General features: G+C 39.9%; 1 protein-coding gene across 1 annotated transcript; it reads right to left on the bottom strand.

The window, feature by feature from the left end:
• Positions 1-9266: 9266 nt before the first annotated feature.
• On the bottom strand, positions 9267-11151 carry LOC122099422. The gene is given in 2 exon segments (XM_042670057.1): positions 9267-9460; positions 10263-11151. Coding segments are annotated over 2 exon segments (1083 nt in total).
• Positions 11152-13463: the final 2312 nt, after the last annotated feature.

The raw sequence follows: 13463 nt of genomic DNA on the forward strand, positions 1-13463 counted from the left end.
TTCAACATATATCCAATGAGACACGTGTACAAAAATATAAATAACAAAACCTTTACAATAACATATGATAAAAAATGAAATGTCCTTTGAGGATGTTAAATAATTATTCACATGCTTACAAAACAATATACTCCATCCATGAGAAAAATTTACATGGTCTTACTTTGGAAACAGTAATATTACATGGAAGAAATGGATAGACATTTTATAATCATGTGAGCTTTTTAAAATTGGCACATCTGTAGAGGTAGAATATGAAATAATAGCTGCACAAAAGGAGGTAGGTTGAAATGATGACAGGAAGTGACTACTAATAAATATTGGAGTATTTTGAGAGGGTAGTGATGATAAAATGTTCTAGAACTGAAGCTGATGTTCTTACTTCAATTCTTTAACATTTTAAGAATCATTGTACTTTATTGAAGAATTACAGAGTGCATTTGCATAAACCTGAGGAAAAATTTTTATAATAGTAGTATGTGAATCTGAATAGTAGTGTGTGAAAATTTAGAATTTAAAATCCCAGAAATCTGTAATGCATAACTTTAGTATGTTGATGAATATAACTAGCAATAAAGTATAATCAGTGATATATTCTCTGAGTGACTATATATGACATTGCAAGTAAGTGAATATTCTACAAAATTATATGAATTGAGGAATGAGATAGGATTGAGAAGGATGAGGAATAATGATCATCAAGGTGCATTGTATTGGCCATGGAATGTGGCTTAGTGGTAGACTGCTTGCCTTGCATGTGTGAAGCCTTGGGTTTGATTCCTCAGTACTACATAATTTTTAAAAAGCTGGAATTGGCAATATGACACAAGGTGTAGAGTGCTAGAGTGAGGAAAAGAAGCACTTGGGCATTGCCAAAGCCCTGAGTTCAAGCCCGAGGACTACCAAAAAAATAAAGCTTCATCGTATAAGCCAGGCACTAGCTACTCACCTGTAATCCTCAATAATCAGGAGGCTGAGGATTGAGGTTTGAAGCCATCCCAGGCAAGAAAGTCTGTGAGATTCCTATCTCCAATTAAATCTCAGAAAAATCAGATAGTACTGCTATGCCTCAAGTGATAGAGTTCTAATGTTCATGCAAAGGAGCTCAGGGACTGCGCCCAGACCCAGAGTTCAAACCTCAGAAGACAAAAAAGAAAAAAAAACCTCACTAAACACTATTCATAAACTGCTTTGTCAAAAAGCAACTCCCATACAATTACTTAAAGTTAATTAAAAATATGATTAGAATAAAATACAAATCACTTTGGGAACCAGACATAGATAGAATACAGGGGACAGAGTAAATTTTATATCACACAGATTGAGTTGAAATGTGTTCATTAGTCTTCTTACATCATTTATGAAATTGACAATAGTGCCAAATATAGGTCAATTTCCTTGAGGAATAGATTGAATTCTATTGTCTTTTCATAATAAACCATAGAGGTGATTTTTTGGGCCTCTTTTTGAAGTATATCTGACACTTTAAAGTAGATATTTCCTAATCTAATATTAATTTAATCAATAATTTATTAGGGTGATGTTGGTCAGATTTTTTTTCCAGTAAATCTTATCCCTTATAATAAATGAGAGCATGCTGTGTCAGTCTCCTATCAATATGACAACATACTTTATAAAATTAACTTAAATTGGGGAAAGATTAATCTTGGATTCTGATTTTATACATTTCCGTTTATGTTTATTATCCTCCTTGCTTTTGGTTGGTGGTTGCACAGTACCCCATGTCAGGAACATGTGATGGAATGTGTGTATTCATGGAAGCCAGGAAGTAAAGAAGAGGAGGAATAGGAGTGGGATAGGGAAAAAAGAGGAGGAGGGGAAGAGAGAGAGGGAGACGGAAAAGGAGAAGGGAAAGGAGAAGGAAACAGAGAAGGAAAAGAAGGAAGAGGAGGAAAGGACTTGATCTTAACATCCTCTTTGATCACAAGTTCTCAGTTAAAAAATCTCTACAACTATGCCCACTAAAAAGGGTTCACTTATTTAAGGCAACATAATGAAAGCTAATTATTAATCCCAATCCTTTGTGACTTTAGATTTAATTTCTAGATTGGTGGGTAGATATTTCTACACATTTCAATAACTTCTGTTCCTACATATTGACTTGAATTAATCAGAGAAGCTATTTGGCATGGAGCTCGTTTGGTTATACCATTGCTGGAGAGATGAATGAAATATTTGAGTGCAAATACTTTTTATTTAACAGATAAGAAAGCTTCAAGAGATTTCATTTTGTGACCTTCAAAAATGACTATTTCATCTAACTCATAATGACTTGAATTTTTCATAAACTTTATGGCATCTACATTCAAGTTTTTGTCATCTATAGTGAGGTTCTTTCTACTTGAAGGAAAAATTAATATTATCATGATCATTTATTTCTTAAATATTTTATAGAGAGTAGGTATAATATGAATTTCTTACCATTCAAAAATAAGTTATATTCAAGTCTATAGTGTATGGCCAAGGTCGCAGGACCCCCCAAAAGAAGACCACCGAGAGTCAGACTCCACAGCTGTTTTATTTAAACGGGCTGCAGCTTGGGCCTCTTCCTACACTCCGACACAGTGGAGCCGAGGAGGAGAGCCCCGAGCTAAGGATTTGCAGGTCTTATATAAGCACACAATCAACCAGGTGTTTTGATTACCACCACGTGTTGCTTTGTTAAGCAACACGTGGTTGTCACTGCCTCAAACTTTAACTTTTCATTCCCCCCCTTGACTTATGGTCCTGAGCCACAATCTTGTGGCTCTGGCCCAAAACTAAACTCCAACACCTCTTGATCTTGAATGTGTATACCAATAACAATCAGTCCATTTTTCTTTTCTTCAGGAGTGGTTGGGTAGGATGCTTGGAGACTTCCCATGTTTCCCCACGATAGTCCAAGACAAAGGGGTCAGCTGGTCTGGTGTGGGAACAGTGGATCTAAGCAGCAATGCCATCCACCTTAAGGGCAGTAGGTGTAGCCAGTAGCACCATGTAAGGTCCCTTCCACCATGGTTCCAGAGATCGCAAGTTGTGCCTTCGAACAAACACCCAGTCCCCTGGTTTAAACAAATGTGGGGTATGAATAGAAGCAGAATCTTATAATGCCTTAAGCTGGGGCCCCTTACTCTTATGCACCAGCTGTAAATATTCAAGCTTACACAGAAATTCAATATCATCCAAATCAGCAAGCAATTCAGTCTGAAGGCTAGGGATAATGGGTGGAGGGTTTCCATACATTATTTCAAAAGGAGTAAAGCCAAGCCGATAGGGTGAATTTCTAATTCTAAACAAGGCAAAAAGAAGGAGCGATACCCAGTCTGTGCCACTCTCCAAGACCAATTTAGTTAAGGTCTCTTTTGGAGTCCGATTCATTCTTTCTACCTGTCCTGAATTCTAGGGTCTATAAGCACAGTGCAATTTCCAATCCAGCCCAATACCGCGGCTATTCCCTGGCTTACTTTTGAGACTAAGGCCGGTCCATTGTCCGATCGATGGTGGATGGGAAGTCATACCTGGGTAGGATTTCTTCCAGGATCTTCTTAGACACAATGTTCGCAGTCTCATGCTTTGTTGGGTAGGCTTCAACCCATCCTGAAAAAGTATCTACAGAAACTAGCAAATATTTATATCCAAATTTTCCAGTTTTAATTTCTGTGAAGTCTACTTCCCAATGCACACCTGGCCTATCTCCATGGAGGCGAGCTCCTTTTGTAACGGGTTCATTGGGGATATTGTTGAGCTGGCAGGCTTTACAATTTTTAACATAAGTTGATTTCCTTGCCTAATTTTTACTTCTGAGTGTTGGAGCAAGTCCTGCATTCTTTGGGTTCCCTCCCCAGTTTTCTACCCGTCTTTGTTTCCTTCTCTCTCTGGGGGTTTATAGGCCATGGGAATTTTCTTTATCAACCCCAAGTCTTCTTGGGAGTACTGAGGCTCAGGAGGCAACACGTGGTGGTCACTGCCTCAAATTTTAACCTTTCAATAGGAATAATTGGTAAGTGATGGAATATCATGCTTTAGTTCAGATTTAAAGTTAAATTTTCAAAGTGCATTATAGTTCAATTTTGGCAATAAAAATGAAAAACAGACATGCTTTATCCTGAAGAATGTCATTATTTGATCTGTGAAAAAATAAAATAAACGTAATATTAAATTCAGTGGAAATAAGAAATCAAATCCTTATGCAATGCATCGATTCCATAGATTATGAAATATATTGGTAAAATCAATAAAACTTGTGTTAAGTATGTTACTTAAGACATGAAGCAAGTGATAATTTTGTTTTCTAGGTGACGTTGATATAGAAATCAAAGCCCAAAGATTCCAGAGTTCTGTGTGATTGATACGTGTCAATTTTCACATATGCTTGTCTCATGTCAATGCTATTTCAGCATAACTGAGAACAGAACTAAATAAAAATATCACTCAAATGTTTAGCTTTATTTTGTTACTAAATATGTCATTTTATATCTATTTTATTTGAAAAATCTGGTAAATTTATTTAAGTCATATCAACAATAATGAGAAATAAACAGGATCTAGCTCCTTAAAAGAGAATGAATAAGAAAAAAAATGATTCTATTGTTTTCTTCCAAGGCTGGATTAAGCCAGGCCCAAAGAAGCATAGGTCTCATGCTTTCCCTTAATCGCAATAACTAGTATTTGTCTGAGACAAGCAGAAACAGTCAGATAAGTTTATGTTAGGCAAAATGGACCCCAAAATAAGAATTCAAATTTTTTTTCTTTCTTGCTATTGTTTCTAACATATTTATAAGATGATTTCTTTGTTGCTTTGTATGTCTCTCCCCCACGGTATAACCCCTGTTTTCACTGTATTTGATGTTGGTATACTTTGTGGAGGGGGAGGAAAAAAAAACTTATTGTTTAAATAGTGATAAAGGTGGACCCATAGGAATAAAGATATGGACAAGCCATTTTGTTGAAAAACGAACTTTACAACTTTGGCCGAGGGCGGGCTGGAGTGGGCATGGGAAAGGATGCAAAGGGAAACAAAGGAGGAGGCAACAATGCTTGTTAAGAAATGCACTCATTACCTTGCCCATGTAATGGTAACCCCTCTGTAACGTATTTTCACAATTAAAAAATAAAGAAAAAAAAGAAAGAAAAAGTGAAACAACAAGGAAAAAAATTTAACCTCATTTTGCATTTTGACTTTGTATATTCTGGTGCTTTGCAATTGTGTATTATGTGACTATCCCATAAATCTGGGCTTAAATCACTAGGGCTACTGGAAGAAAATTTCAAAATCTAAAGCAGCTAACACCGCTGTGCAGTTGTTTGTGGGTTTCACTACAGTAGCAGCAGGGCATTGTTATACCTGGACTGGAGAACCTACAAAGATCACCAGAGACCAAGATCAATGTAAGTGAAAAAAGAGTCGTTTATTTGCAAGTTCAAGCTTGGTCCTCCACGCACTCAGTAACACGTGACACTATGCCCAGAGCATAGATTCAGTACAGTTTTCATGGTATTGAATACACAACATTAAGGGAGTGTTACATGAGATATTACATGATTGGCTAATATTTTAAGCAAATTAAGCTACACATACACGATTTGTTATTATTAATACTGACTTGCTATTGACGGATACCACTTGGCCACTGGGTCACCGTGTCTCGTATAGCCACCCAGTGATTGGTTTATGTATCCAAAGAAAATTCCTGTAGCTTTCCCAAGGATTATTTATGTTTCAGTTGCCAGGCAATTGTTTTCTTTTCTGTATCATTTCTGGGTCAAATTCATGGTTCTTTCTATAATCCGTACCTCACAACATGGTTGCTAGTCCGTAATGGAGTTACTTAGTTCTTTATTGTGCCTCTTTAAGTCTTAGACTCTTCATTCCCCAGTTTCTATTATGCATCTGAAAGGCTAATCATTGTCCTTACGGGCCTGCGTTATGTCTTTCATCAGGGATTAATTGATATGGCGCTCTCAAGACCATCATTTGTACGGTATTGACTCATTTCTTAACACACATCACTAATCGATTTACAACACAAGGCCCTATAGTGAACACAAGCACTAGAATGATAATGGGACCCAACAGAGGGGATATTAATGTAATAATCCAAGAGGAATAGTTAAACCATGATTCAAACCATCCTTCTTGCTGTTCCCTTATTCTTTTACAACTCCAGAGTGATTTGCATAGAAACAACATTCTTCCCTAGGGCAGCACATAGACCTCCTTGCTGTAAGAAAATTAAGTCCAGCCCTTGCCTGTTTTGTAACACCACCTCAGGTAAGAAATCATGAGATTTTTGAAGGTAGGCTGTAGAACGTTCCAGGTTTTTGATATCCTCATCTATAGAAGCACAAAGGTTATAGTAGGGTTTTCTCTGAGTAACCAGGGATGCTACTCGAGTCCCTACTCCAGCTAAACCCACTAGGGCCCCGAAAGTCATGGTTGTTATTATTTCTATTTTAGCTCTTCGCGGCCAGTAGCTTGCTGCGGACATTTTTATCATCTTGTCTTACAGAGAATTGTAAAGTATTCGTGGGATGAGTTGCACCATTACACAAAAGCTGTGGGTCCTATTTAAAGCCTCCAATGCACAAAAGGGGTTAGGCCAGTTGAACATGTCTACCAAACATCTTGGGGAGACAATCGATAAGCTTCCTCGGGAGTCCATTCTTGGGTCTGATTACCTGTGAGTAAAATTAGTTAGTACTCGTCCTACACATAACCGTTGTCCTATAACTGCCTTTAGGGTAAGTTTTGCCTCTTTTTATTCCCATCTGCATGATTTACTTGTTTTAGTTACATTCTGTACCACTACAATACCCTCATAAAATGGGGGTCTCATATCATAACACATCCAACATGTACTGGTAATATCAGGGCGGGTCTGATTGATTACATTATAAGTTTGAACCAACAGCTGCCATACAGAATCCTCCAGCAAGGGATGTTCTCCCTGAGGGGGTCTCCTCTTTTCGGAGGAGATGGGGTCACTACAGCCTAGGGCTTTTTCTTTTCACTTACTTTGGCTTTTGTGGCAGAAGCCAGTCTTAAAACACTGTTTGGTCCCATTACTGAAAGGAAATAGCTAGCTGTGGCAATTGTCTGTAGAATTCTAAGTGTGCCATTGTGAGTCTTTCAACATCGGTAAAATTTTAGTCCCCAAGTCTTTCCTAATTCCCATCCTAGGACTTGTTTGCCCTTGTCTGTGAACCGAACTTTCACTCAGGCATCAGAATCCTGGGGAACCCTAATTTGTTATTTCACAGGCATCCCATTAAACTGGATGCCCGCTGGCCCTGATTTAGTAAAAGTAACAAGGTCTTCTCCTTTTCCTTTCCATTTTCCTGAAGTACTTGTTTTGCAGCCCCAGCTCTTACAGTAAAAATCCTCTGGTCCTCCACAATTACTAGTCCTTCCTTCCCCTGGGCAAACATACCAGTGTCTCCATCTACACTCAACAAGCCTAAGTCCTTCCCATACTCCCTCAGCGAGCTAGCACAAATTAAATGTAAGCCTGTCTCGAAACCATAGGGAGGGTCCCTCTTTCACAGCCAGAGGGAAATGTTTGTCCATTACCTGATTACTAATAATCCAAGCCCAATTATATGGGCGATTAGGATTGCAAGCACCCACTATTATGTCAATACAATTTCCAAGTAAGCTATACGTCAACAACCATTTCATGACTTAGTCTTTTTACGGCTCAATTTGAGCTTTAAGGATTGTCTTTGAAAATTGAGACTTATCACTCTGGGTTCTCTCCAAAATCGGTTATGGGTTCTACAGGCTTCGCATGCAAATGTTGGATCCAGGTAGCGATGCCATCGACTTTGAGGAAAATTGGATTCGTCAAGATGACCACAAAGGTCCTTTCCACCGCGGTTCCACGTTTTCCTGTCGGTGTCTTTTCACCAGGACCCAGTCCCGGGGTGGAAGTGATGTGGGATCAGTGGAGGGCCTGACTCATACAGCACATTCAGTCTAGGCCAGACATAAAGGCGGGTCCTCTACAGGACCCTGAGAGAGAACAAAAGTTCAGAGTCATCACCTTCCCTAAGAAACTGCTCTGAAAATTAGGAATTATGGGAGGGGGCATTTCGAATACAATTTCATAGGGGGAAAGACCAATTTTCAAAGGGGAGTTTCGTACTCTGTATAAGGCAAAGGGAAGGAGAGTTACCCACTCACCACCAGTCAACATGGTCTATTTGGTCAGGGTCTACTTTACAGTTTTCTACCTGTCTTGAGCTTTGGGGGTCTATAAGCGCAATGCAGTTTCCAATCTGCTCCACGTGCATTAGCAAGTCCCTGACTTACCTTCAACACAAAGGCTGGTCCATTATCTGATCCTATCATGCTAGGGAAGTCAAACCTGTGTAAGATTTCTTCCAGCAATTTCTTAGCCACCTCCTGTGCTGTTTCATGCTTTGTAGGAAAGGTTTTTACCCATCCTAAAAAGGGAAAACTAATAGATATTTATATCCGTACTTGCCAGGTTTGATTTCTGTGAAGTCCACCTGCCAGTAGGTTCCTGGTCTCTCTCCTCTTATCCGACTGCCTGGTCCTGCCTGAATTTTCCCTGCATTAGTCAGCTGACATGCCTTACAGTCCCTGACAATCTGTTCTATTTTAGCATGTCTATTCTTGACCCTAAGACCAGTATTTCTCACCAGGTCTTGCATCTTCCTCCTACCCATGTGGGTGCTCAATGGATTTTCAGTAGTATTTTACTCCCTAACTGTTCAAGCAAGACAATGTTGCTCTTAGAGTCTCTCCATCAACCATTCAGGCATTGTGCCATTGTTATTTGATCAATCCATTTTAAATCTTCTGTGGTATATGTAGGAGTGTCCAGGAGAGATCTTGAACCGGGGTCTGGGAGGTTTATCATCGTTATAGAGTCTCTTTGTGTTGTCATTTCCCGGGCAGTTCTGTCGGCCAGGTTATTGCCTTTATTCACAGTATCTTTAAGTTTTTGATGTCCAGGGAAATGAACAATGGCCAACTTCTTAGGCAATCAAAGAGCAGCGATTAAGGCCAAAATTTCATCTTTATTTTCGATGGACTTTCCCTCTGCTGTCAGTAATCCTCTTTCTTTCTAGATAGCTCTGTGTATATGAGCCATTGCAAATGATTACTGACTATCACTATACAGAGTTAGTCTTTTATTCTTTCCTAGCGTTAGTACTTGGGGTCAGGGCTATTAATTCGGCTCTCTAGGCTGACGTGCCTATGGGCAGAGGTTCGGCCCAAACCACATCAGTCTCAGTCACTACTGCTGCTCCTGCATACCTGTGTCCTTGATGAAGAAAGCTGCTCCCATCTGTAAACCACACAAGTTCAGCATCTGGTAACACTGATCTCTTAAGTCCTCTTGGATATTACGGACTTGAGCCAAGATCTCCGAGCAATCATATAGTGACATGTCTAGGTCTGGATCTGGTAGAAAAATCGCTGGGTTGACAGCTGAGGGAACCAGGAAATTAATTCTGAGAGGACTGAGTAGCAGTCCTTGGTAATGGATTAGTCAGGCATTGCTGAGCCATCGGTCTGGTGGTTGCTTTAACACACTCTCACTAGCATGGGCGTGGTCACATAGAGTTCCTGCCCCATAGTTAATTTGCATCTTTTACCATTAAAGCAGTAGCCACTTTCATTCTCAGGCATGGTGGCCATCCTGCTGCCACCGGTCTAATTTCTTTGATAAGTAGGCTACTGGTCTTCTCCATGGGCCTAGATATTGGCTTGGGACTCCTTTCATAATCCCATTATGTTCATCCACATACAAATTAAAGTGTTCATTTGTATCAGGGAGTCTTAATGCTGAGGCTGACAATAAGGCAGTTTTTATCTGTTCAAAGGCTTGTTCAACTTGCTCCATCCATAAAAACAGCTGCTTTTCTTTGGTAGCCTCATAAAGGGGTTTAGCCATCTCCGCAAACCCAGGAATCCACAGACAACAAAAGCCTGCTGAGCCCCAAAGCTCCCTTACGTGGTGCTGAGACTGGGGTGTTGGAATTTTAAGGAGAGTTTCTTTTCTTCCTTTTGTAAGCCACTGCTGGCCCCCTTTCAATAAATAGTCCAGATAAGTTACCTCTGATTTGCAGATTTGAGCTTTCTTGGCCAACACTCAAGAAACCAAGGCTTCCCAAAGTCTCGAGTAAATCTTCCATTCCTCAGATGCATTCTCTTTCAGTTTTAGCAGCAATTAATAAATCATCCACATATTGCAACAAAGTCAAGCTAGGGTGGCTTCCCATAGACTCACCTAAGTCCTCATGCAGGGCTTCATCAAAGAGTGTTGGTGAGTTTGTAAATCCTTGAGGAAGTCTTTTCCAGTTCAGCTGTCCATTAATATCTCTTTCTACATCAGTCCACTCAAAGGACAAGAGATCTTAGCTTTTAGCTGCCAAGGGTAGGCTGAAAAAGGCATCTTTTAAATCTAATACTGTGTACCACTGTCTTTTGTGAGGCAAGGTGCTCAGGAGTGTGTAGGGGTTGGGTACAGTCAGGTGAATGTCCATTACCCATTTATTTACCTCTCTTAAGTCCTCCACTGGCTTATATTCATTGGAGTGGGGCTTACAGACTGATAGCAGGGGAGTGTTCCATGCTGACTGACAGGGCCGCAGTATACCCAGTTCTAGCAGACACCTAATGTAGGCCGTTATTCCCACCCATGTCTCCATGGATATAGGGTACTGCCAGACTCTGACTGGGTCAGCTCCTGGCTTTACCTCAATGAATAGAGCTGGTCTATGCTTCGCTAGTCCCACTCCTCCAGTCTCTGCCCAGGCTTCTGGATACCTTTCCAGCCAGTAGGTGATTTCTTGGTGAGGAGCCTGTGGTGATTGGTGCAACCGGTACTCGTCTTCCAGGCTCATAGTCAGAGCTTGTATTGGTCTCCCTTGGGCATCTGTCACCTGGGAGCCTTCTGGATAGAAGTGAATCTGTGCCCCGACCTTAGTCAACAAGTCTCTTCCTAATAAGGGATAAAGGCTCTCTAGGATAACTAAAAATGAGTGAGATACTCGTCCTGTCACCAGATCCACTGTGCTTTGGGTGGTCCATGAGTATCGTTTAACTGCTGTGACCCCTTGCACCGAAGAAGTTTTGTTCGAAAGTTTTCCATGGGGCTTTATTACTCCTTGAGACATTTTGAGTTGTGGTCATATCCCAAATTGCTGAAAGCATCGGCTATTTCATTTTGTGACAATTGTAATTAATATTCTCCTTTCCTCTGGTTTTATGTGTGGATTGATTTACATTGAAATGGGTCAGAACCAGAATGCACCTGGCACTACCCTTACCTTCCTAACAACTAATTTAAAGAATGTTAAGGACAGAGCTAACAATGTCCCCAGGTGTAAAGTGTGGACTAGCTGGTTTGTCTTAGATCCCAAAGGGGTAGATAGAGACACATTGCGATATTCTAGCAGTGGCATCCGATAGATTACCTGACTCCAGCTTTGCTTCAAGTGGGCCAATCTTTCTAGGCCAGATTTCACCCTTCGTGGTAGAAAAATAAGGGGGTCTGAAAGAGAAAGTAGTTATTATAGGATGAAGAAACAGAATGAAGACTAACAGCCTCAAACGGAGACAAACAAGGTCTCTTGGCATCCTCCTGCGTATGAACCTGAGTGAGGAAACGTTTCATAATACTCACATTACAAACACACAGACATTAGGACAAGACACACATTTAACAGCATGCCCATGGTACACTGTCAGACAGAAAGTGAGGGATTACAGACAGGATAAATCCCAAATGACCTCACTAGTGGACAGACTACCTTGTAAACTATCAGACAGAAAGTTTCTGACAACAAACAGGCCCAAGTGTCCACACTAGTGGATAATTTACCTTCCCGGGGAACCTGGGGACCTCTCCCACCAGACCAGTTGGCTGCCTTATAGCACTATCCGACAGGACTTCTTGTCAACTCCAATACCAATCTTGCATGACACAGAGACCCCAGACAGTTACAAAGTGGCAATGCCTTAACTTACCAGCCATTCTTTGCTACTCTCTGATCAGGTATCTGAGTGGGTTTATGGGTTTATCCCTGACGAGCCCCCACCTGTTATACCTCCTCCAAAGACCACCAGAAACCAAGATCAATGTAAGTGACAAGAGTGGTTTATTTGCAAATTCGAACTTGGTCCTCCGTGCACTTGGTAACTGGTGACACTAAGAGGCCCCGAGCATAGAATCAGTACAGTTTTTATAGTATTGAATAAGCAACCTTAAGGGAGTGTTACATGGGAAGTTACATGATTGGCTAATATTTTAAGCAAATTAAGCTACACATACATGATTGGTTATTATTAATACTGACTTGTTATTGACGGGTACCACCTGGCCACTGGGTCACCATGTCTCGTATGGCCACCCAGTGTTTGGTTGATGTATCCAGAGAAAATTCCTGTGGCTTGCCTAAGGATTATATATGTTTTAGTTGCCTGGCAATTGTTTTCTTTTCTGTGTCATTTCTGGGTCAAATTCATGGTTCTTTTTATAATCCGTACCTCACAAGGTGGTTGCTAGTCTGTAATGGAGTTATTTAGTTCTTTATTGTGCCTCTTTAAGTCAGACTTTTCAGCACAAACTCTACAAAGGAAATAATTCTAGTTCTTTGCAGGCAAGAATGTGATGAAAAGCATACTTTTACCGTCCTACATGAAATAAGAAGACACACTTTAAAAGCTTACTAATTGATGAGTCCTTAAATAACAGTGGCAGTTTTAAGGCACTCTAGATAATTCAAGTCCTTTACCTCCCCACAACCATAACTGCTATTCACAAATCATTGCCAAGATGAATTTCTAGTTCTTTTTGATATTTTGAATAGCTTAGGAGTAACATAAACAATAATTCAACTGGTTGAGAAAATTTAATTTAGAATAAGCAAAACATCAGAGTCAGCTACATAGCATAACCTTTAGGGAGAATGAATTAAGGAATATGGTATGTCCATTGTAACTTAATATTAGACATTAGGGCAAAATGCCAGAAACAGGCTCTGCAAGAAGGACATAGAACTCTTTAAGATATATTAAAGATTACCTAGGGACTAGTAATTTTACCTACATTTTCTATTATATGATAGCACATTTGTGTCTGCTGATCACAGAGACTCAAAAAGTTTTTAAATGTGATATGAAAAATGCATTGTCATGAATGAATGAAATCAGGGATTATATGGCTCAGGAGCTGGGTGGATCTGTTAAATAATCTCATTATTTTGAATGATCTAGTTTTTTTTGTATGTGTGGAATTATGAATGTATTTTATGACTGGGCAAGGAAGTTTATTATTAGATAGATCATTTTCTCATACCCAATGTCAGGAACCTAACCTAAGTTAGATTGGTAAATAGGTGAGTATGAGTGTGTGTGTGTCTCTGTGTGTGTGTGTGCCTGCAAGTATGTATTTAGAAGGAAGAATCTTCTCTCTCTCAGGGTATAT

This window comes from Dipodomys spectabilis, unplaced genomic scaffold (genome assembly GCF_019054845.1).
Source record: "Dipodomys spectabilis isolate Male_0828 unplaced genomic scaffold, ASM1905484v1 ptg000513l, whole genome shotgun sequence".
Classification (NCBI taxonomy): Eukaryota; Metazoa; Chordata; class Mammalia; order Rodentia; family Heteromyidae; genus Dipodomys; species Dipodomys spectabilis.